This window comes from Theobroma cacao, chromosome 9 (assembly GCF_000208745.1).
Source record: "Theobroma cacao cultivar B97-61/B2 chromosome 9, Criollo_cocoa_genome_V2, whole genome shotgun sequence".
Lineage (NCBI taxonomy): Eukaryota > Viridiplantae > Streptophyta > Magnoliopsida > Malvales > Malvaceae > Theobroma > Theobroma cacao.
The window spans coordinates 5,615,460-5,640,447 of NC_030858.1; the positions used below are offsets into that span (position 1 = coordinate 5,615,460).

The window sequence follows — 24,988 nt, forward strand, 5'->3', positions numbered from 1 at the left end:
ACTTGTATTTTATAATTCAATACTTAATTTTAAACCTCAGTATTAGTTCATTTGGTTGTTCTATAGTTAAATCATGACTCCAGCTTAGGTCTGAGGAAGCATTGGCAAGATTTATATGCAGGTTCAAGTCTCTTTTGTCAGACTTTTAAAAAATATGAGGGTGACAAGTCTCCCAATGTCTGATTTTTTCCAACCAAAAAAGAAACAACGAGATTGTAAGATTTTGGTATTTGAGTTAGGCCTATAATAAAACCCCACTCCGCCGAGGGGAGGAAGGGAAGTGCTTGCTAAGCTGAAATTCCCTGTTTGAAAGAACGCGAAGAATTCATCATTCACATGAACCGTATTTGTTCAAATAATGCAAGTGTAATGAAGTCGTGAATTTGCAAACTTGTCAAATATCCTCCAATTAAGGGACACTTTGTCTCTTCAGTGAATTTGGACACTGTCACTATTTTTAGTGATGGTTTGTCAACATCTACTGTAAGTTTGGTTCAAGACAGCTGGATCTTGTAAGATCTTTTCTTTGCTCCCCACAAACACCCCAGTTTTTCTTTTCTCCCCTGAAAAAAACAGAATAATTTTTGGCAGAAAAAACAATATACTGTGATAATAATTTCACATTATTACTGAACTTAAGGTGAACTCTTTGCATTAGAACACACCATTTTCTTGTTCAGGTTTAACTCTTCCTTGAATCCATTTAACGCACAAGTTGTGACAATTCAAGGGCAGGTGAAAAAACCGAACTCTACAATGGAAACAGGAGAACAACCAAATCAATTTTTGCCATTTCATGTCCTCCCCGCCTGCTAAGCATTTAATGCCAACGAACCCAACCAACCTTTGCCATCAAACATAAATAACATGAAACACAAAAACACAGTCCCCCAAGAGGGGTCATTCTTTTCAAGAAAAGCAGCAGAAACCTGGTGACCAAAGAAAGAAGAAAAATACTTTCTTACCCCACGTTTATTTAATGCAGGCTTCAGTAAAAGAACACCTGAAAAAAAAAAATAGAGATTTGGGCCAAGCATGGAAAGTAGCATGGTGGGCAACTGCAGAAAAATATGGCTAATCTACTTTGTCCTTTGCAGTAGTTTGCATGTGTATGATAAATAGGAACAAACGACAAGAGGACATCACGATTGTTGATGTAATAAATTGAATGAACCTAACGGTCGCATTCGTTTCAAAAAACTGTTTAAAATGGTAAAGTATTAAAGAAACCATTTCTCCACCTGTTACTGTGTTTTTTATGTGGAGCACAGATGCAGAAAAGACATTTGATAATGGATTGTTACACCTTTGTTCTGGGCCTCAAGAAAAATGATGTTGCCCTTGGGTCTTTTCTAATTACCTTTTGGCCACGGTAAAATAGGATGATCTTTTCAAAATAATATAAATTTATTATGCCCATAAATATGGGGCAATTTATTAAGACTTTGGTACCTTAATTCAAGGTAGATAAGTTGGTCCATCTCTTTGTTCAGATATGATAACGTTGAGTTTCACAAGGCTTCAACATTCAAGGTTAACATTAAAGAATCCAAAATCACTTACTATCAAAGATTGAATGAAGTTGCTGACACTAGTAAGTTGTTTAAGAGTTTTGGAACTTGGGATAAATATTTAAACTTTGTAATACTAACATTGTTTTTCAGGTTCAGACTCAATCAATCCTTCAAGAGTTAAGTATTGAACTATTGATAAAAGGAAACTACATATCATTTAAAGACATGAGAAATACTGAAGATGCTCTATGGAAATTTAAACAGTTGGATGAGCAGTTGAAACTTATTGGACTAGAATTTATGGGAGGTTTATTTGTTTAATCATATCTACCTTAGCAGTAATAAATAATGTCAAAAACACAAGCTGGAAACCAACAATGAAGAAGGGCCATAGGTTGCCGTTTGAGAGGGGGCCCCATTTTCTGCATTTCAAAATATTCATCTGTTAGATTTTTGAAATCTATTGAGAGGGACGATAAAGTGCTATAGGACCCTTTGACTACAGATGATTAGTTCTCTCACAAGCTGATGTGTTTTTTTATTAGTTTTTCTCTTGACACTTGCAAGGGAGACTTCAACTCCACAATCTTCTCACTCTTTATCTCACCTTAGAACACTTCTCTCTCTTACCTCCGGCTTTCTCTTGTTTAACTTTTATATTAGTCTTTTACTCTGAAGCTGCAGCTTGCTTCCTTTAACTGAACTTTTCAAGGAGTTTTAATATATATTAGTGCTGTAGCTAAAGAACTACCAGTGTTTCCAGTTTAGGAAGATGAGTGCTTCAAAGTTCATTAAATGTGTTACAGTTGGAGATGGAGCTGTTGGAAAAACCTGTATGCTCATTTGTTACACCAGCAACAAGTTCCCAACTGTAAGTTTTTTAAAGTACCAACCTGCTGAAATTCGCTCTAATCCTTGTTTTATTGCATTTATGTACTTTGAAACTCAGGAGTGGTTCCTCTCAAAAGTTTACACCCTGGGTATTTTTTTTTCTTATTTATGCAACTTAGGAGTAGTAAGCTTGCTCTTTTTCTCAAGCTTTATTGCTTTTTTTTCTGTGTCAGGATTACATACCAACAGTGTTTGACAATTTCAGTGCCAATGTGGCTGTGGATGGGAGCGTTGTTAATTTGGGTTTATGGGATACTGCAGGTATTTGGGTTTTCTTACATGTAAACTTGAGCTCTTCTTTGCTGCTTGCTATGATTGGTTGAATAACTTGATGGGTTTTGCTTGATGCTTCTTTTCTGATTGAGTTTTCGTTTTTCATCTGATTCAAAGGTCAGGAGGATTATAGCAGGTTAAGGCCACTGAGTTACCGAGGTGCAGACATATTTGTCTTAGCATTCTCACTGATTAGCAGGGCAAGCTATGAAAACGTTCTCAAGAAGGTACTATTTTCGATGCTAATGACTTCTACTTTTAACTTTTCTTCCGTTCTATAAGCAAAAAAAAAAAAAAAAGAGGACTTTTGGCTATTGATATTTTTAGATCATGTTTGAAAAAAGTGGATTTATTCCAATTCAAATTAAAGTCAAATGGCTGTTGGCTTTGTATTCTTTCTCAGCACAAATGTCTTTTAATGGAATCTTGATGTTAGGAAAATTGGATTAATGGCATCACGTCAGGAGCTGTTTTACTGTGTCATATCCAATATCCTAAATTATCCATTTGATTTGTTCACAGTGGATGCCAGAATTACGTCGATTTGCACCAAATGTTCCGATTGTTCTGGTTGGAACAAAGCTAGGTAGGCAGCTATCTGAGAATTTTTTTATCTTATAACTATGCACAGAAGTATGTTCTTACATATTGAAAGGATTTGATGAGTAACAGTGAATCATGTTCTTTCTATCTATATCAGATCTGCGGGAGGATAGAGCATATCTTGCTGATCAAATGGGGTCTAACATTATAACATCTGCTCAGGTAATGCTTTTCTTAAGTTTAGCTTTATTGTGAACTTTTATTTGTGGATAGTATTTGGGTTTTAGTATGAAGTAAAGTAGCTCATTCAGATCATGCTACACAGGGAGAGGAACTGAGGAAACAAATTGGTGCAGCTGCTTATATTGAATGCAGCTCCAAGACTCAGCAGGTGAATTCTTCATGTCGTTATATTAAGGCTTGTTCTGTTGTCTTTTCCTTCTTTATATATATATATTTCCTTTCGTGTATTGTTTTGTAAATGTTTTAATGAATAAAACTTGATCTTTGTTGACTGTTCAGAATGTCAAAGCAGTCTTTGATACTGCAATCAAGGTTGTTCTTCAACCCCCAAGGAGGAAGGAGGTGGCAAGGAAGAAAAGGCACCGAAGGTCTGGCTGCTCAATTGCGTAAGTAGTTCATTTCTTCTCTTTTGGTAGTTTTGGTTGCTTTTAAGCCTTAAGATTTATTCCTGTCATTTGAAAAGATTGGTATATTAGTGTTCATTCTTAAGTCGTGTTGTACCATTATAACAAATAATTCAGACAAGGTTACAGAATCCTCATGGTCATAGAGAGGCTGAGTTCTGTCAGATTATCACTGATCAACTGGAAGGGATAGGTTTCCGAAACAAAGACAACTGGAATTATAGGGAGGGCACCCCTTAAAATTTGTTTTTGGTCCTTGATGAGTTAAAAAAAGTCTTCTGGAACTTTGCATCATGCCAAAGCCTCCCTTAGAACAGGGAATCAGGGAGGAAAATGGAAAGGACACGTGAACTGTTCGGGCTATGCTTTTAAATGAAGCACCGTATCTTCTATTAATGCCCCCTTTTTTATAGGATCAACATTCTAGGAAAAGTTTCCTATGAATTCAGATCACTCTACATGGTTAGACTTATTTAAGGCATCCCAAGGCTCTGGTCTGGTTTGTGTGCCAATTTGAGGGCATTGCAATCAGAAAACAAAGTAACCATTGGTGAAGAGACTTGACCTGAATAAGGTCACTATAAATCTTTCAACTTAACCGATATGGAATATAAGACCACTTAGCAAATGTTTCGCTGCCTTGGGTGCATATATAGTACTAATTATTTGCCATCTGTAGCAGGAGTTTGGTCTGTGGAGGATGTGATGCTTGATTAGGAGATGGTGTGGTTGTGGATCCATAGTCATCAGCCACTGACAAGTGCTGCTTCCTGACTAAGCAAACTTCATAGATGCTTTCATGTTTTTGGGTACTCAATGACTTGTGCTGGACCAAGAAACTGACGGGGAGAAAGACAGAGGGAATTGTTCATTCTCTCGTGTATTATTAGTATTACTTTGTAAAACTTCTTTTGTGGTTGCTGCTGAAAATATAACTTGCTATGAATTAAATATGTTGTTTAACTCCTTATCCACGGGTCATTTGCTCTTTACCCTTCAGCTAGAATCTCATGTTACTTCTTTGTTCAACATCTTCTGGTTCTTGAAAAATTATTGAGCAGAAAAGATAGTGCAAGCGAACTCCTGATATAAGAGTTATGGATAATAGAATCCTTTTGCTTAGACAAGGAATTTACAAGCAATAAGCGACATTTATCAACAAAATCAGGTATTAATTGAATCCAAGTGATCAACAATCTTCCTTTTGACAAGGATTTTGGCAATGCTCACTGGTGGTTGTGTGTCATCTTCCATTTATTCGAAGCACATGCGCCACCGAAAAAAAGGACGGATGATAATCCATTTCTTCCAAGACTTCAACTACATGTACAAATAACGTTCATTCACTTAAAAATTGTCAATTTATGAGGTTCAATTGTGTCCCTGATAAGAACAAGGAAGGAACCAGCGGATTTTAGGACAGGGACTGAACCATAATAAATGATATGAAGTGGGGAAGGTAGATCGGCTTCTTAAATTTGCATGTAAGGAGGCAACTTCCCCTCTCTTATCTAACCACGCATAGGTGTCAGAATCATCGGCTCAAGAAACGAAGTATGGGATCATTGGATATATGCAGACATGATAGTTATGTCTTCCATTATATCAAAATTCAAATTTTATTGATATTTTACTATATTTTTTAAAATGTGAATCAAATCAAAATCCATTTATCGTTCGGATTAATTTTAAGTTAATATTCTAAAAATTAAGTTTGTCTGATTGCGGCTTACCAATTCTGATCCGTCCCTGACTTGATATTAAGCCTTCTGGACAAACTCTGTTGTGCCCTTTTAGCTCTTCAATTAAGACCCGGAAGAACATTCTGCTAAAAGAACTCTTTGCCTCCTGGGCTTTGATGTCGGGCCCAATAATGGGACCAAACAATGTGCTGCAATGTGACCCCACTTCATCAAACGTCGTCGTTGCTTATAACTTCTTATGCTCGCTCTTTCCTCTTTCAGATCGATTCTTCGAAGCACAACAGAAAAAAGGCAACCTCGAACATCATCAGACAAAGAAAGAAAAATGGAGCGTCCACCACCAAAGAGCTGGAGTATCCACACCAGACCCGAGATCGTCGCCAAGTACGAGATCATGGAACGCGTCGGTTCAGGCGCCTACTCCGACGTCTACAGGGCCCGTCGACTCTCCGACAACCTCATAGTCGCCCTCAAGGAAGTCCACGACTACCAATCGGCGTTCCGAGAAATCGAGGCCTTGCAAATGCTCCAAAACTGCCCCAACATCGTCGTTTTGCACGAGTACTTCTGGCGGGAGGACGAGGACGCCGTGCTCGTCTTGGAGTTCTTGAGGACCGATTTAGCGGCGGTTATTCGCGAAGCGAAAAGAAAGGAAGGTGGGGTCCGACTTGGAGAAGTTAAAAGATGGATGCTTCAGATTTTATGCGGGGTCGACGCCTGTCATCGGAACATGATCGTTCATCGGGATTTAAAGCCTGGGAATTTGTTGGTTTCTGATGATGGGGTTCTTAAGTTAGCTGATTTTGGTCAGGTAAATTTTATTGGATTTTCTTAGCTTTAGTTTGATTTTGGTTTTTTGAGTTAACGGTTCTGTTGGGGAACTTCGGTTTTGCGAAATGTATGTGCTCTTCCTTTTTATTGCTTCTTACAAGATATATAGTTGAAATGTGAAGCTTTGGGAAGAAAAGTGTGGTGACTGGTGATCTTGAATGAAGTTTAGTTTTGAGTGGAAGATTTGCTTTAATTTAACGGGACACATAGCAAGTGTATAAACCCAGAGCATCTAAGTGTTCAAGATAATAGCCCGATGATTAAGTTCAATGACCATTTATCAAGTGTATAAACCCGCCCATTGCGTTTATAAAGTCCACCGCCAGTGTGTAGAATAATAATCTGATTAGGAATATGTTGAAATTTTTTGTTCTCAAACTATGTCTATTCCTTTGTTCTTTTAGCAGATGCTTCAAAATATGTGATCAAATTGATCTGTACCAAAGTTCAGAGAAGAAAATTTGGATGCTTTGGGTTTGACGGGATTTTTTCAAATTTCTGCATTCTGGGTGTTTTTGTCATTCAAATGTTGTATTTGTAATGGTAAATGAGGTGATGCATTTGCATTAATAAGAGGTGTTGATGCTAAATTATGAAATACTATTGCTTTTTCTATTGACTTGCTACAATATCATTAGGACGTCCCATTGGTTTCCTGATAATTACAGGAAAGCTTAGCGCATTGGCCCCATGCATTATATCATAATATGACTTTTCGGTGTCAATAAACGGTTAGTACAGGCACAGGCTGTCAAGATTTGGCATCAATGTCGTTTGTTTTGATTGTTACTAACGTGCTTTCAGTAATTTAAATTTTGTGGATTTTGGTCTGGGCCCGCATCTTGCGCTTTTCATGTTCTCATGTTTCATACTAGGTATATCAAAAGAATGATGGGATCAAGGAATTGAAAGAAGTGGAGATTTTGTCTCGACTAAGTATTAGTGGTTCCTTGGTGGCTGTGTTAACTTGACAACTCGGCTGCTAGAACTCTCCAACTGCTAGTTTTGAGTAGTTAGTCTTGATTGCAACATCTATCTCACAGCCTTGGTACATATTCTTGTATGAATGTGATTAGTGTCTCTAGTGTGTTTCTCAAGACCGCCGAGTGCTGTGTGAGTTATTGTCTATAAAAGAGCTGTGCTGTTTATTTAATTTGTTATCTTCGATGTGTCATATGTCTGTTTGGCTTTGTTTTCAGGCAAGGATGCTCATGGAGCCCAGATTTGTTGCTGACAATGATAACCAACAACCATACGAGCAGAACACAGGATATCACGAAAACATTTCGCCACCATTAGATGCTGTCCCTGGAACTGACAGTTTACAAAATCCAGGATATAATAACCAAGTGGAGGAGGACATGAGTAGAGAAGAATATTTTAGACAATTCGTTGAGCTCAAGGCTAAACGACACGCCTTGGATGAAACTGACAAAGAAACAAATATTAATGACGGAAACACATCTTGTCTTGCAACAGGTACTATAAGTGACATTGAAGATGATCCTCTCAAGAGTTCTTACTCATACGAGGCTGAAGAAGGGGGGGATGATGAACATGGTGCCCTCACATCTTGTGTTGGTACCCGCTGGTTCAGAGCCCCTGAACTACTCTATGGATCAACAGACTATGGACTAGAGGTGGACTTGTGGTCATTGGGTTGCATCTTTTCAGAGCTGCTAACTCTTGAGCCCCTTTTTCCAGGGATTTCTGACATTGATCAGCTGGGCAGAATCATTAGTGTTTTGGGAAACTTGACTGAAGAGGTCTGGCCAGGCTGTTGTAAACTTCCTGATTACAGAACAATTTCTTTTGCCAAGATAGAAAATCCAACTGGTTTAGAAGCCTGCTTACCCAATCGGTCCCCCTATGAAATTTCTCTTGTCAAAAGGCTTGTTTGTTATGACCCAGCTAATAGAGCTACTGCAATGGAACTGCTCAATGACAAGTATTTCAATGAAGAGCCTCTTCCAGTTCCAATATCTGAGCTGCATGTCCCTCTTACAAAGAATGACCACGATGAGGATTCCCCTGGTGGGTGGAATGATTATAATGACATGGGTTCTGACTCTGATTTCGATGATTTTGGCCCCGTTAATGTCAGGACCACCAGCAGTGGTTTTTCCATGCAATTCTCTTGAGCTTGGTCGGTATTGAGGTATATCGTTGAACAGTTAAATTATATATTCCAATTTGTTTTAAGGTATAGTTAAAAAATCAGCAATTAGAAAGATGAGAGATCATGAATCTTTGGAAGTTGCATGTCTCTGTATTAAAACAATATGTTGTATGCACTTCATTAATTGTGAAAACCAGAAATATATACATGTGGTAAAGTGTAAGCTTTTCCTTCCCTTTTTTTGTTTTTTTTTTTGTTAAAAACGCCAAAAATTTAGTGTATTTGATGAAAGGCATAATCAAAAGAGTATTGTCTTACCTCATTCCAATTTTCAGATGGCAAAAGGCCGCTTAAGATCAGCAACTCGGGCTAGTAGATTCTTTCCAACGGTGGGTGAAAAATGACAAACAAAAAGAAAAAGAAGGCAGAAGGGATAAGAGAAAAAGAAATATAAAAAAATTTGTTTGGTATATAAAAACATTTATTATTTTGAAAAAGTTGAGATGATATTTTTGTAGGAGTTAACAAATGTGATGAAAATTTTTAATTAAAAATTTAAGTTATTATTTNACAGGTCGAATCAAGTTTTTGAATTTGGATCAGCTTTGCTAGCTCTAGATGAAATATATATTATATATATATATATATATATATATGAGAGTTTTAAATATTAATTTTTAATTGAGGGGTAAAATGATATTTTTATATTTATTCTTTGCATATTCTTTTATATGCTTTAACTAACTAAACATCATTCTATGAAATTATAAAATAATTATTTATGCTATATTATATTCTTACAATTTTTATTTCATTTTACAAACCAAAACATACCGTTAATTCATTAATGTCTCTTTACATTGAGCGTCGGTCAATCCATAAAACACTTGTTTTAAAAAAAAATTAAGAGTAATGTCACATTTGACCTTTATATTATAATGCAATACTTGTATTAAAAAATTAATATTTAACGTGATATGTGTTAATGAATCAATCAAGACGTAGTTATGTAATCAAACAAATATCACATAACACATGCTTCTAGAAATGATATGCTTTCATCGAAACCACGCTTAATCCGTTCAAAATTATGTCGCCAAATTTGTCAATTATCTGATCAAATTCAATGCAATTCATTTATACGAACTCCCCTTTTCCATCAAAAATCAAAGGGGTCTTAGTTTCATTAGCAGATGACACATGGTATGATATTAAATAAGGGCCAAAAAGGAGGGCACCCATTCAGGGCAGGGGATTTTCAATCTTTTATGGATTGTGATGGGTACCTTCCCATGCTTGATTATCCCATCTCTTTCTTGGTGCAACCTATCCCAATTAAAGTTGATTTCATCTTGAGAGCAAAGCAGCAATACATACTTTAGAGAATTTAGGCACTGCCTAGTTTATAAAAAGCTGATTAATAACTGTATTTTTTGATGCCATTGGTTGATGATTATCCTTTGTAATTTTCTTTTTGATTCTAGCTTTTGTTCCAATACATACTTAATGCTTATTACAAGCCTACAAAGGGAATACTATTCTATCAGGACACAAAATTACTGTATTGAACAGAGCTAACAATTGAGCACAAAATCAAATATTCCTTCACAACAACCCCATTTGGCAATTGCCAGGAGGTGGAAATACTTTCATGTTAAATAAATCATTTTTTTCAAAGAGATTACATTATCATTGCTAGTGATGCTACTGACCAAAACCCAGAATTGCATTAAACTAGCATCGTAGTTACCTTCATGCCCTAACTAAAATCCATCGGGTTTTGAGACCACTAACCAATTTGATAGGATTATTACTTGTGCTTTTGATTAAAACCATATTATTCAGTTTTTACTAGGTAAATGCTCATGTAACAGGAAACATGCTTAGACATTATACCGTTGATAGGATTATTTGATTAAAACCCTATTATCCAGTTCTAACTATATAACAGTAAACACTGACACTTCCTTTTTTTTTAATAATTTAGAGACTAATTTAAGTATTGTGCCTAATATTATTTATTTAATCAAAATAAACTTAGCAGAAAACAAGGGCATGCTATAAAGAAAATAAAAAAAAAAATTTGACTTCGAAATAACCCTAAATAAGAAACAACCTCTTAATTTCATCTTCTGATAGAACCATTTTTGCTTTCTCCTTTCTCCTACTAGCTGATTAAATTTTCAAACATTGATTAATATTTTAGCTTCTATAATGAACAACTTCAACTTCAATTAGAACTTATGTAACATGACAATTGCATAAACAAATGGAATCAATTTCAGATGCCAAACTAGCATCAGTATTAAAGGAATGTTTTGAACCTATACTCATATAATCAGTTGGCTGCAATTGCTATAAAAGCTCACCTGTATGCTGAACTTCTTTTCCCGTTAGTTTGTTGGTTAGTACAAATCCTATCTTATTACAAGTCTTATAGTAATTTTCAATCACTACCCTGTTTAGCAGCTCCACCACTAGTACCAGCTGTTGTCATGAAAGATTCACCACATCCACACTGCCCTTTAGAGTTTGGGTTGATAAAAATGAACTCAGACCTGAGTTTATCATCTACAAAGTCCATCTTGGTTCCAATCACATGCATCAAAGCTTTTGGATCAATTAATATTTTCACACCCTTGTCTTCAACCAATTCATCAAACTTTCCTTTCTCATCAGCGTAATTGAGGGTGTAGGATAAGCCATTGCAACCACGAGCCTTGACACCCAATCGAAGGAACGGTCTTTGACGCTGTTGAAGAAGGTGACGGATTCTGGAGGCGGCTGCATCGGTCAATGACAGGGCTTGCCGCCTCATGGCTGCAGGCCTGATCTTCTCTGCAGCAGTCATAAATAATCGTGAAGCCATGATTTTTGTCCCCGGCCTGCACTGGTGGTAAAATTTGATTAATATTTAGTAATACCACAGTGTCAGAATATTATTTACATCAATTAATGACTTTAATCAAAATAACATTAGCGAAAAACAAAACCCTAGAACGAGCATGCTAAAAGGAAAATAAAAGAAATTGGATTGGCTTTGAAACAACCCTAGATAAGAGAATAACCGGCGAGAGAGGGAGAGATATACCAAGAAAATAAATAGCAGAAACACTAGGAAAACAATACTCTAAGAGAGAGGACACCCCTTTATATAAAGGAGGCCTTCACAAAGAATGAGAGTTTTATACTCTCTATACATGTGAAGTTCTCCTTAAAAAGTAATTTATATACCTGTTTTATTTTATCATTTAAAAAAAAATTCTACATGTTTTAAAAGACTATTAAATAGCAAATGTTATTACATTCCATAAGTTACATTATGACTTCCATTTGTGCTGGCCCTTTTTTCGGTCAGAATTTGTTATTTTACTTCTCATCAACAATATTAGCATCTAATTCATTTGATTGTGACAAACAATATGAAGAACAAAACAATGTGCGTTCGAAACTTACCCATCCCGCATTCGAATGAGATAGGGAAAACAAGTTTCTAATATTTGGTGCTCCTTATATGAGCTATATAGTCCTTACTAAACTACCTCACTAACTTCAATACCTTAGCTATGTATTCAAATCTTATTCAACTAACGAACACCAGGCTTCGTTTAATTGTTGTTTTTAATCATATAGCAAATGCAGCCAAGAACCAACAGATCCAAAGCTAGCACCAAATCACAAACAGTCCTTGCAGCTCTAATGTGAGAAGGGAAGGCAGGGCAACACATGAAAGGTCCAACCAGAATTAGCATGCAAGATGAAATAAACATGAAAGGAAATAAAAGAAAGAAACAAAGAAAAATCATGTGTTTTTAATAAAAACAGACATCTGCAGGACACAAAACTGAGCTGCCGCCAGCCTCCTTCCTAAAATTACAACCATGTGATAATGTGTATATGAGGTATCAAATTGGCAGTTCAGCTGTCCTGTCTTGTTCATATCTAATCAAATTCTATCCCAATCATGTTAGTCCCAATAATTTTCATTGCAAAGTCAGTTCTAATTTCCAACTTCCTTCCAAACATATCTTTTGTTCCTGAACAAGCCGCCATATCTTGTTTATTTATACAAAATTAAAAAAGTCAAATCGGGATTTTGCTAGCACTGCTTTTAAGCTAAACACACATGAAACCAACCCCCAAATCAAGGATCAAGCTCATTGCCATTTCTCTAGGCTAAGCACAAATGCCAACTAGGATTTAGACAGATATCTTAGTTTTGAGCTGTAATACTATATTAGAGGGAAGGTGGGCAAATTAAATAATCTTCAAAAGATTGCAAGTTAGCTGTCTGAACTCTGAATCATACGTCATACAGACCAGGTGGGTAGGCAAAGTGCCAAATTTAAACCCAATTTCTTTGCTGATGTTTCTGCTCCTTCCAATTAAGGAGCTCTCCCTTTTATGAAAATCACTCATTGGATACCATTCCAGAAAATGTTCGCCAAATTTTATTATAAAAACTTGCTAGAGAACAGCTCGCAAACTTTCCTTTATAATTGCAATATCTAATTGTTGTCTCTTACTTTTAACGTATCTTTTTAGCTCATTTTTTTCCTAAAGAAAAAGAAATTTTCCTGATGTAGATGCTGATATATGTGAATTCTGTTACTTATCATTATGTTTTGTACTTAAAGTGAACGCAGTACAAAAGCCAGAGATGAGGTGCCTTAGCCGAATATGTTTGAGCAGACAGCAGCAAGCAAACCAGTAGTGTATACCAAACCAAGTAGTAGACCAGACAGAAGAATTCATAGGAAGACACAAGCAGAGAAGAGGAACTCTTTACCTTGTAAATCAGCAGATACAAAAGGAAGCAAGCAAGCCAATACAAGAACACCAAGAAGTAATTCCATCTTCAGCAAAGTCAACAAATAAAACAAGTAAAATGGAAGAAAAATCTTGGCTAAAAATCCGATATTTACCTGTGAAAGAGTCAAAACTTGATGGCTAGAGTCTTGTTTTCCTACAATAAAAAAAGTAGATAAATCAGACCTCATTGAACCCTAAACCCAAATCAAGAAAACCCAGATTTGAAGAAGAGAAAGAGGAAGAAGAAGAACCCTGACCCAAATTAAAAAAAAAAATCAGATTTAAAGAAAAAGAGGAAGAAGAAAGACTAAGCAAAAAGTTCAGTTTTCAACCCTAACAATTTCGGACTTCAATAGCAGGAAGAAGAAGCAGGACGAACGAAAGCATGTGCTTAGGATTCGATGATCTTGCCGAGCGAAGAAAGGCAAAATGTTAAATAGATATTTTAACCTTGTAGAATAAGTGGCCCAACCTGAGACTCCATTGGTTTTTCCATTACTTTGCTGCAAGGTTGATTATTTTCTTACCCGATAATGTAAATGTAATTTAAATAATCACATCTCTTACACCATATGCTGCCTAAATACTTGTCTCATTTTCAAATTCAAATGAACTCATGTACATTGCCATCCTGTTTGACTTTATTTTTTTTAATTTAAAAATTATTATAAAATTTTTATAAAAAATAATAATTTTAAAATTAAACTAAAATTATTTAGTAAATTTTTTTTTATAAGTTATAACTTTGATTAAAATTATCGTAAAAGATATTTGTTTAGAAGATAATATTGTAATTATTTTTAACAGATAAAAGATATTTTTGAAACAAAAAATAACTTTTTATATTTAAAAAAAAAAACTCTTTATAGGAGTTTTTCTTGAAATTTTTTTTTTCAAAATTTTATTTTTTAAAAAAAAATTACTTTTTTTAAAAGCTTTTTAAAATTTATTTTTGATTTGATTTTTACTTTTAAGAAGTAAATAAATTAAAAAAAGTCGAGCCAAATAAACACTACTTAGCATCCCAATCCATATATTGAAAAATTATTCGTGCATAATAATTAAGCCGCATATCGAGTCCTTAAAATAATTATCTAAATTATTTAAATAAAGTTATTATATAATATTTATTATTTTATTAAATTATTATATTAATTAAAATTGTATTATTATAATATTATTAATTCATTAAAATTAAATTATGAATAAGATTAATTATATATATATAATTTAGGAAACAGGGGACTTGTTCTCGAAAGGAGTCTGCAATAGTTTACACAACCAACATGTGCACTCTTGAATTCCTTCAGTGTGCTGTGATTCGATGATGCACCTCAGATCAACTGATCAAGTGCTTTGTGATATCTTCAGTCCCTGGCCTTTACCTATAGACAAATATCTACAAAAAGTTGGATATGTTTTAAGCTCAAAACCTAAATTTCAGTTCTAGTAACTGTGAAAAATGAGGGTAAAAATCTAAAAATGAACAGGGCTATATGATTTCTCAATAATTGGGGGTGCAAACATGGTTACCCACCTAGCTAAACTGAGTTTGACATGTAAGTATGTACGTATGCAGACAAGATTAGGAGTTTGGCATGAAGGACTTAGTACATTTAAAATCTTATTCACATAAAATGAAGAATATACTTGCTGCCTTTGATCAAAATTATCTTCTCCAAGGTCCTCAGCCCATAGGAATATGTACTTGTATTCAGCAACATAGTCTGGAAGCAATAATCGTTTGGCAAACCACCTACAACAACATAGCTTAACAGGTGTGCGCACTGCCGTGAACAAGGAAGAGAATCATTTGGGGCGACTAAATTTGATTCACTGCAGACGCATGTATGGCAAGTCTATCCATTCATCCGCAATAACATAATAATGCGACTGAATACAGTCAAGGACGCAGCACCGCAGAAGCACTTCAGTGTGCATTGACTATACATGCGGCGAATGTATTAATGTTAATGTTGTCGGATTCTTTCAATCCCACTTACGCTGTTAGTAAAAAAAATCCGTTACTCCAAATGAAATTATTTCAGTAAAAGAATTTTGATTTAATTATTAATAAAAAGCATCATGAACATATTATACACTTTATTAAAATTTTCTTAGATTATTACATATAAGCATTTGATATTTTTTAATTATATATAAGCATATGATTTAGTGCAGCTCGCTTGACCCTAAATGGAAAGACATGAAATTTTACCTTGGAACCAAGCAAAAACAAATTGAACCATAAAGATTTGATAAAAAAATGTCACATACACAGCGCATCTAATATCATTTGATGCCGGAATACATCGCTCTCACTACAATATTATGAACTCTCCACAAAATACAATTGGCCCCAGATGAATTAAGGGCCAGATGGATTTATAACTATTACTTCATGTCAAACATCTGCCTGGTGCCAAACTTGGTTTCCATGAGATCTATTGTTCAATCAAAATTCCTGCCCTTCCCATTTGTTTATGTTTTGACCTGCATATGAATCCATTCCACCGAATGAGAAGGAATTATATACAAGAAACTCTCTTAACAGTACGTGTGCATGCACACAAATGCAAGCAACATGTGCTTGTGTGCACAAGCAGATGCGTCTGTACGTGTTGGGGCGGTTCGTTTTGGTTGCTCTATATATAAGTAAGATCAGCTTATACTAGCAACTTCATCAATAAGATTGAATCGAGAAGAAAATATACCCTCTATTCCTGTGGGAGAAGAGCTATCTCAATTTCTTGAAGAGATTTTCCTTTTGTCTCCATTACATTCCTTTTAACGAAGACCACAGCCATCATGCAAACACTTGCAAACATCGAGTATAAGAGCTGTGGCCCAAGTTGCTCCAGCAAACGAAGGAACAGCAAGCCCACAAAGAAATTAATTACCTGAAGAGCAGTGCAGAAGCAACCAACAAAAAACCATCAGAAGATAATATAGCAGTAGGGATCTATTTCTGATTTCTCTGCTAAAATTTGATATCCCAACTTGTGTAACTAAATTTGATTGCATATGCTGTCACAACTCACAAGGATACAAATTCATTCTTGGAAGAAGAGAAGCAAACAACCAACAAAGAAAATGGAAGGAAAGAAAAGAAAATTACCCAGTGCACTGACATACAGATTGCCATAGCTTTTGCCCTGATTCGACTAGGGAAAATTTCTGGTAGAAGAAGACCTGGAACAGGACCTGCTCCTAGTGCAAATGTAAAGACGAACCTGCACAAAGTTCAAATTAGAGTCCATATCCGGAAATTGTATCTCTAACTGCCTTCCAGCGCCCAAGGCTAACATTTTACATCATAGGCAATTTATATCTCCATAATTATGAACATAATCAAACTAACAGTTCTGCTCGTGGTTTATAAAAGAGTAATATTAAATATATTTGATAATCTTTTCATTATTTGCAGGACATTCAATTACACATCTAAGCTTTTGCTTATTTCATTGGTCAGAGTCAGTCAGGTCTGAGCCTCTGAGGATCCAAACACATTTAAACTTACAACCAAGATTTCCAACTATGACTTCCACAGATTTTGAATACTTTCTGCCGTGTAAGACCTTGGTGTTGAGAGGTTTTTAAAAACAGGTAAATTTAATCAATACTTACATTAGCATGCCGCCAACTGATAGGTATAAAGATCCAGAGCCTGACACATAAGTATTTGCTGCAGTGACTTGAAGAACCATTGATATAGTCTGTGTAAATCATATGCACACATAAATACCAATTTCTAGTCATAATTTACATTCAAGAAAAGAAAATATATTTGCTTTTAGCTGAGCCATCCATAACATGGTAACAGCAGTCTAAATAACTGTACTTCCATAGTCCTTGTTATGAAGGATATACTAGCTTCTTTCACAGAAAAAATCATTTTGATTTCATTTTAAAATGAGATAAATGGAACACTTTAACAAAGGAGGGCTCCTTTCTCTTGGCACAAAAGACAAAACATGTGTAAAGCATTGACGAACGTAAATTCAGACGCCCATGGGTAGACAATATGCCTTTTTTTTCTTTATTTCTCTGAATACATGTCATGGAGCAATATTAGAATACTACTTATACATGAAAGGGCTTTCCAGGAGAAAATTGGTGAGAAGAATTATATTTACCATGCCAAAGAAACTCCACAGAAGAAGCACCTTCCTTCCAAGTTTGTCCATTAATAGCATCGCAATGATAGATCCTATCATGAATGAAAAATCATAGATCATGAGACAAGGCAAAATGCCATAATACAACATGCACAAGACAGGCATTAAGGAAATAAGGTATACCTGTTAAATTTGCAACTCCAATGAACACATTCGCAAGGTCTGATGGTACTCCCGCACTTTTAAATACAGATGAAGAGAAATAAAATACAGCATTTATACCAGATAGCTGTTGTAAAGCAAAGAGGGTTGACCCAATAAAGACAACTGCAAAAGGAGAACATGAATAACAAAGCCTAAAAGGGAAAAATCAAAGCAGAACAGGAAGCTACAGTGGTGGCAGCAATAGCAGCTGTAGATGCAAAAAATGGAGAGAATAAACAAGGCATAAAACCGAAAAAGTTTCTGAACTATTTAAGAAAATTCAAATAAACCCTTATTTTTTATTATGTTCAATTAATCTCTTGTGCTTTTATTTTGAGCCAAATAAATCTTTATGACCAATAGTTTACTAATTGGCATTAGTCAAAATGACACATGTCATTTTTATGCCACATGGTGTGCTGACTTGTCATAATTGATGGTGATGTAGCATGACGACATTGTCACATGGCAATTTCAACCCCTTTACTATGACCAGTCAACATGCCGTGTCAGTACCACATGAGCATAAATTAAAAAATTTCATTTTGACGAATGGTAATTAGTCAACAATTAGTCATAAGAGTATATTTGACCCCCAAAAAAAGAATAGAGCTTGATTGAATCCAATAAAAGAAAAAGAGCTTATTTGAATTTTCTTGAATTGTTCAGGACTTTTTAAAGCATTATGCCAATAAAAAACTGCTCAGAAAGCCTAAAGAGTAATATCTACCTCTAAAATGGCAGCCATAGAGCAATTCTGAGAGTTTCACAGTGTCCGCATCATCCCCTCTGTCAAATTTGGATAATTCTAACATGGCATATTTGACATGTGATCCACCTAAAAGCCTCTCAAATTCAGCTTCCGCTTCAGCACTTCTTCCTTGCTGTGTGACACCACCAAGACAACATAAGCATTTTACTTCAACTTGAACTTTAACAAAACTGACAATCTGTTTTTGTCGAATTTGGTTGCATGCTACAGGTGGTGGGCACATTTCGGAAACATTTCAATAGAAGAATGGGACTGTTTTATGCAGCAAAAGTCAAAGAACAAATAACATGACCAAAAGGGATCTAGTAAAACTTGATACTGATTCTAACCAATGAATTGCATCTATAAAAGCAAGGAAGCGACACATACACCCATGGAGATTATATTACATAAAATCAGATAATTAGAGCAACGCACAGTTAAGGGGAAAAAAGTTATGTTAAGAATCAATATCCAAGGCTTTGTTTCAATATTCATATGATACTATTAAGATTGAATAGTTAATATTTAAAATTGCAGATCATGAAAAAGAGGGAGCAAACCTTGTATAACCAATGTGGACTCTCAGCACAAAACATCATGGCAAATGCAAGTAACCCAGCAGGAATCGTGGAGACCCAAAAACAAATGCGCCACCTGAGCAAATTAAGCAAAATAAGTCAGAAAAGTAACATATCAATAAAAAATTCTACCTAAAGCATGATTCATACCAGCCAGCAATGTCTTTGACAGGGATTCCGATAAACAAAGCCCCCATAAGTCCCAGACATGTTGCAATCTGGATGAAGCTTCCGAAAGTACCCCTCACAGAAGCAGGGGAAACCTACAAGCATTGAGTACATAAATCAGGTAACAAAAATCCGCTTTATGTTCATGCACAAAAGAGAGAGTGCTATATAAGTCGACAATTAATGCATCACAAAATCAACAGTGTGGATACCTCCGTCACATATAGAGCTGCAACAGGTGGACCAAGTCCCATTCCAGTCCCAACTAAGAACCTTCCAATGAGCATACCCACCAAATTTTTTGTTGTTGCACTGAAATGAAAATTTTGTTTTTCAGAGTCCTATTGCTTTCCTTATAAACTCAGACTTTACAAAGTGAAACAGAGAGAACAGAATCATGTGGGGACTAAAGCAAGTAAATTAAAGTTTCATAGGACATTAAGGAAATACTCTGTATATCACATATTAACAAGTTCACTACATGACCTCTGCACAACTAATGATGTAAGAGCAAAAGTTACCACAGGTCAAAATAGAAGAAAAATAATTATGTAACATGAATTAATCAAGGTCCTATCTATTCTAACTTAATTCAAGACGGTAGAGTTTAAGTGACACATAAGTTTTTCTCAAGGTTATAAACTTCTAATCCATCTTCCTCAGATATAAAAAAAATATAATTCAATGCATCAAAAGTAAACTAATATATTAAAAAAGGGAGGGTGTCAAGTGCAAATCGCAAGTTATTATTAGCAGCACTAGGAAATAAAAAAAAGAACACGGCAGTCAGTAAGAAAGAAATGAGCATGGCAAAAAAATTAACTATCACCAGCATTTGATTACCATTGCATATTACCTCATAGAAGCACCAATAATCATAGGCACAGCACACAACTGAAATGCCCTACGGCGCCCAACACCATCAGCAATCCAACCACTGAACAAAGATCCAATAAGGGCACCACCCAAACATGTACTCACCACCAGACCTACATTTAACATTTTATAATAAAGCCGATCATGTTACTTTAGATGTGAAAGTCAGAAAGAAAAAGAAAAGAAAGATGGGAAAAAGTTGTCACCTTCAGCCAGAGTATTCCCACTGAAACCTAAATCTAAAGAGATGCTCTCAAGCGGTTCATTAACTACCCTGTATAGAATAGTCAATATGCAAACCATAAGCTTCTAGTCATGTTAACTAATCAAAAAGAATAAGCAGGAAAATAATATAGAGATGACAGTTTGATATAGAACACGAACCCAAGGTGGTAGCCAAATAGGAATGAAGATATGGTTGCCACTAGTACATGCGGGAAAGAAAGCCTCCATGAAGGATTTGTACTTTCCACATCCATGCTGTTCTGTAAGAGAGCTAAACATACACAATAGTTAAGCACAAAAATCTTCTTGAATGCTCATAAAAAATTTTAAAGAATTCATTCAAGCAACCCTTTTCATAATTTTCCAGGAAATTGGTTAGATATCCTAAAACAACCTCTAATTTTTTTAATCTGTTTTTCGCATCATGGATCACCAAATGCAAATTTCTGAAGGGTGAACTAAAAAGAGAGCAAAAGAACTATGCAACTGAAAAATGTAGCGCTAAAAAAGAAGAAAAATCAAATTTCAAAATCCTGCCATTGGTTAAAAATTTTCTGCATACAGAATTCAAAAAGACGCAACTCAGGGGATAAATACCAGTGAGCGCTTCAGGCAATTAGAATCGAACTGAAGTTTGTTGGTTCTGGGTCTATCAACTAGACAACCATGGCTGTGCAGAGACCCTCAGCTGGTCAATAGATAAATTTACCTGAATTCTCTTCTACATCCATTACAGTTGAATGATCTCTTGATGACAACCTCTTGTACATTGAGAGTGCTTCACGTTGACGTCCCCACATGCCAAACTAAAGCAGCCAGCTCTGGCCTTCAAATCACTTGATCTCGCTAGTCTTGGTAAAGACTTACTGTCACATTGCACATAAATTAGCATTTAACATCAAAATCTCATTTCCTTCATTCATCAAAGAACACTTAACATGCAAAGCTCTGTTTATTTGCCTGTATTAGAACTGTAATACAAAACTGAAACAAATTCACATTCAACAGCTTGTATTTTGGCCAATTCCCATCAATTCAAAACAAGTCAAACAAATCTCAATCTACAGTTCATAACAAAGATTAATCCGAAAGAGAACTGTTTAGATCGCACTTAGCGTCAATAAAAAGCAAACGACTCTCTATTGCTATCATAATAACACAAAAACTTACCTCCCACTTTCACTAGGTTGACACTAAAAATCTGAAAATTAAAGCTAACTTCTATCCTTACCGTTCAAAACTCACTTCATTTTCTCTTTTCCTTGATTTTTTTTTTTTTTGAAAGGCTCTTTTCCTTGATTTTTCTAACAACCAAACAGAAGGAAAAGGAAAAACAGATGATCTTCGTATTAAACTAAACTAAAACCTATGAAACTATAATTGATCGCCTTCATCAATCAAACCAAATAACTTACAGAAATATAAAATCACAGTAAAAATTGCACGACAAAATGATCATTTAAAAGAAATACAACAAAGATTAACGCTAAAAAAGTTAATATTCGATGAAAAAAGTTAAAATTAAAATCACCTCGCTTAAGATGATTTGATAGATCTGCCGTACATAATCAGCATAGAATTTTGGAGACAACTTCACTTTAAGGTTACGAAATTTCGCGACAAAGAGAAAGCTCTCGAGTTATTTATAAGTAAAGGAAAATGTAAAAAAAAAGTGCGGTTAGGGGCTATCGTGCGCCGGGGGTTGGTTTATGAGGAGTGGGGACTGGAGGCTTCTTAAATACTGCTGCAAGGAAACAGAGCAAAGGCAATGGTTCTTTTTCCACAGCGAACTGGGCTGTATTAAAAAGCACGGGAAAGGAACAAGTTTGCTAATGCTACTTAATAAATCTTTTTTTAATTTAATTAAGTTTATTAGTAGCTAAAAAACAAATTTGCACAGCTGGGAAATCAAATTTAAGTCTTAAAAAAAACGTTATTTATGATCTCACTGTCAGTCGCGTACGAGAAAAAAAGGGGTTTCGATTCGGTGTTTCGACTGGTTTTTTCCAGTTGGACACCTGTCTTCCAGTCGAAGTTGACAGGTCGGTGGAAGGAGATGATGATGGGGGTAGTTTAGTCAATTAGTGTATGGGGAATTTTATTCCACGGTCGTATGCAGGACAAGTGGCAAGCGTCTAGAAATGAGAGAAGTTTGAATTATTGCAGCACTAAAGACCTGTTGGTCTGTGCCCTGTGGAAGTCGCCGTTGCGTAAGGCAAGGTAGTGCTAATGTCTTTATGACTTTATCCTTATAGCACCTTGCAGTTCCGTTGATTTACGACGCCTGCCACTCCTCGGAGTGGTGTAAATAAGTTAATCTTACTGCAAATAGGATTTAGGTTTATGGCAAGTTTCACCTTTTGTGGCCTTCTATAATAGATTTGTATACTGTTTTTTTTTTTAACAGGATTGGCATTCCCATATTGAATCAAACATCCAAAAAGGATAGAGTAAGATAAGCAAATTCCTTTCATATATCCAAAAGCAATATGTATAATGAAATAGATGTACCAACGATTAACATCTCAAAATTTTATGTTAAAGAAAGTGTGTAATGTTTGTCACTGTTCTTAGTTTTACGAATGGACTATAACAATATACATAAATTTATAAAAAAATTTATTATTATTATATAATAATAATATATAGTAAAAATTTTATAAATTACTAATTTTAATCGATCTCAATTTGAAATTAATGTATTAAATTAATAATTCACTAAATTTATAAGATAATACATTAAAAAAAATACATAAATCTCACTTGATATATAAACTAATAATCTCCTTATTTATCAAAATCATATATATATATATATATAACTCAACTATAAGGCCTTTATAAAATATTACTTCAATGTTATTTGTTTTTTTTTTAAATTGATGTCTCTTTGGATATTATTTCTAATTTTTTTTAGTACATAAAAAAGTTTTACTATTGTGTTTTCGTATTGCAAGAAAAAATTATATAATGTGATTATTGCTTTAAGTACATCTTTGCACAAGATAGGCTCTGGTATAAAACTATAGTCCTCAACTTCGTATTTTTTGTCATTTTTCATAACATTTTCAAAAATTTGTTCATCACGAATAATAATAATTTGTAATTTGGTAATATTTGTATAATCACAATACATAATAGATGTATTAAGTTTAATGTTTTGAAAAAAAATAAAGAATATCTTGATAAAACAATTTTTATTAATAAATTTATAAATTAATAATTTATTAATTTATTGATAAAATATATCTTGATTAATTAATAAATTTTCATGGTTTTAAAGGTAATAGTTTATAGAGGTTTTACTATATATTAAAATCATTTTTCCTTATGTAATTTTAAAAAATTAATAATTCTTCTTGAAATCTCTGGTCTACTTAAGCATTAAGTTTTTTATTATCTTTAGTACTTGTTTGGCCTAACTTTTTTTAACTTAAAAGTTATTTTGAAGCTTTTATAAAAAATAATAACTTTCAAAATAACTTTTAAAATTAAATTAAAACTGTTTGATAAGCTGTTTGACAAAATAAATTATACAAGCTTTAAGTTTAGTTAAAATTATCATAAATGGATTTATGTCATCTTTGATTACTTAATAAATCAAAACGAAACAACTCTTCTTCAAGTTTATACACGATTTTAAATATTAAAATTAAAAAAATGGAACAATACTCAAACTTACATAGTAATAATAGTATTAGATTTTTATTGATCTAGCAAGCAATCAAATGCTTCAATTCCCCCAAAAAAAAAAAAGAGGAAACGATACATATGACATTAAAATCCTTTTTAGTGAAGAAGAAAAAAAACTTTTAAATAATATCATAATGCAGCTTCAAATTTTGAATTTTATTTTCTCTTAATCTTTTTAAGAACAAAAAAATCTTAAATGTTGCTACTTTGTTTTTGAGTTTTATATTTTTTTTCTTTTTTCTAGTAGTTTTTATAAAAAAGAGGTAGAGGAAAGGGAGATCGAGATTAATGGTGATTTGAATAAGAATGAGAGGGGAGGAAGATTGATAGAGAAAAAGTTATTTCCTTAAAAATTGACCTGTTTTTTTTAAATAAAAAAAGAAACAAAAGCTCATCTCTAAAGTTTCTTTTTAAACATATTTTTTACAATTTTATTTTTTAGATAAAGCTACTTTTTTAAGAGTTTCTCAAAAATCCTCTTTAACTTGACTTTTATTTTTAAGATATAGATAAACTAAAAAAAAATTAGGGCAAATAAACACTTAGTGTAATAAAAACAAATTACAATTTGAAACTTAATTTAAAAGCTCCTTTAAATGTCAAGTGCAAAAAACTTATGCAAAAAGTGTATGTTCTATCATATTTCAAAATATATATTTTCACAATTTAATATTTTTCACTTTCTAAATTTTTAGTTTTTAGATTTTAGATTCATTTTGTTTTCGAAGGCAATGACTATATATATATTTCAATTTTGAGACAAATCACCTTTTGATACGACTTAGATGTTACAGGTCCAAATTTAGGCCTAACCTCGTGCGAACTTAAATTTTGAAAATATAACTTAACTAAGTTTATAAATCACAAACTCACGTTTTCAACTCAAAAGATATATATGATAAGTGGTGGAGACTCATGTTTATATACCTAAGACCTACTCCATCTCTTATTAATGTGAGAACTATAACGTTCTATCCCACCCAATTGTGCAACGCCTTTGTTGCATTTTCTCTTTACTTATAGGATAAGGACTTTTACA

At 34.2% G+C, this 24,988-nt stretch overlaps 4 protein-coding genes across 10 annotated transcripts; 2 read left to right on the forward strand and 2 right to left on the reverse strand.

Moving 5' to 3' along the window:
- On the forward strand, positions 1,993–4,867 carry LOC18588568 (rac-like GTP-binding protein ARAC7). 2 transcript variants are annotated; one of them, XM_018127603.1, is made up of 8 exons: positions 1,993–2,385; positions 2,579–2,666; positions 2,796–2,905; positions 3,201–3,264; positions 3,379–3,443; positions 3,547–3,612; positions 3,744–3,850; positions 4,548–4,867. In XM_018127603.1, the coding sequence occupies exons 1-8, from the start codon at positions 2,287–2,289 to the stop codon at positions 4,579–4,581; spliced, it is 633 nt and encodes a 210-aa protein (XP_017983092.1). In that variant the 5' UTR covers positions 1,993–2,286; the 3' UTR covers positions 4,582–4,867. The 2 variants fall into 2 exon arrangements, with proteins under 2 accessions (XP_017983092.1, XP_007013116.1); XM_007013054.2 differs by having other exon boundaries at positions 4,551–4,867.
- On the forward strand, positions 5,820–8,756 carry LOC18588569 (cyclin-dependent kinase F-1). The gene is made up of 2 exons (XM_007013055.2): positions 5,820–6,382; positions 7,602–8,756. The coding sequence occupies exons 1-2, from the start codon at positions 5,897–5,899 to the stop codon at positions 8,541–8,543; spliced, it is 1,428 nt and encodes a 475-aa protein (XP_007013117.1). The 5' UTR covers positions 5,820–5,896; the 3' UTR covers positions 8,544–8,756.
- Positions 10,734–13,838, reverse strand: LOC18588570 (iron-sulfur assembly protein IscA-like 3, mitochondrial). 3 transcript variants are annotated; one of them, XM_007013058.2, is made up of 3 exons: positions 13,666–13,838; positions 13,447–13,487; positions 10,734–11,411 (listed from the first exon to the last, which is right to left on the reverse strand). In XM_007013058.2, the coding sequence occupies exon 3, from the start codon at positions 11,388–11,390 to the stop codon at positions 10,968–10,970; it is 423 nt and encodes a 140-aa protein (XP_007013120.2). In that variant the 5' UTR covers positions 11,391–11,411; positions 13,447–13,487; positions 13,666–13,838; the 3' UTR covers positions 10,734–10,967. The 3 variants fall into 3 exon arrangements, with proteins under 3 accessions (XP_007013120.2, XP_007013118.2, XP_017981941.1); XM_007013056.2 differs by having other exon boundaries at positions 10,734–11,406; positions 13,666–13,831; XM_018126452.1 differs by lacking the exons at positions 13,447–13,487; positions 13,666–13,838 and adding an exon at positions 13,311–13,421 and having other exon boundaries at positions 10,734–11,406.
- On the reverse strand, positions 15,565–22,049 carry LOC18588571 (probable plastidic glucose transporter 2). Of its 4 annotated transcripts, XM_007013059.2 has the most exons (15): positions 21,788–22,049; positions 20,966–21,122; positions 20,416–20,527; positions 20,238–20,305; positions 20,012–20,144; positions 19,368–19,467; positions 19,138–19,250; positions 18,970–19,063; positions 18,386–18,539; positions 17,635–17,778; positions 17,470–17,543; positions 16,961–17,049; positions 16,452–16,566; positions 16,048–16,233; positions 15,565–15,826 (listed from the first exon to the last, which is right to left on the reverse strand). In XM_007013059.2, the coding sequence occupies exons 2-14, from the start codon at positions 21,054–21,056 to the stop codon at positions 16,051–16,053; spliced, it is 1,470 nt and encodes a 489-aa protein (XP_007013121.1). In that variant the 5' UTR covers positions 21,057–21,122; positions 21,788–22,049; the 3' UTR covers positions 15,565–15,826; positions 16,048–16,050. The 4 variants fall into 4 exon arrangements, with proteins under 4 accessions (XP_007013121.1, XP_017983659.1, XP_017983658.1 ...); XM_018128170.1 differs by lacking the exon at positions 21,788–22,049 and having other exon boundaries at positions 20,416–20,516; positions 20,854–21,122; XM_018128169.1 differs by lacking the exon at positions 21,788–22,049 and having other exon boundaries at positions 20,854–21,122.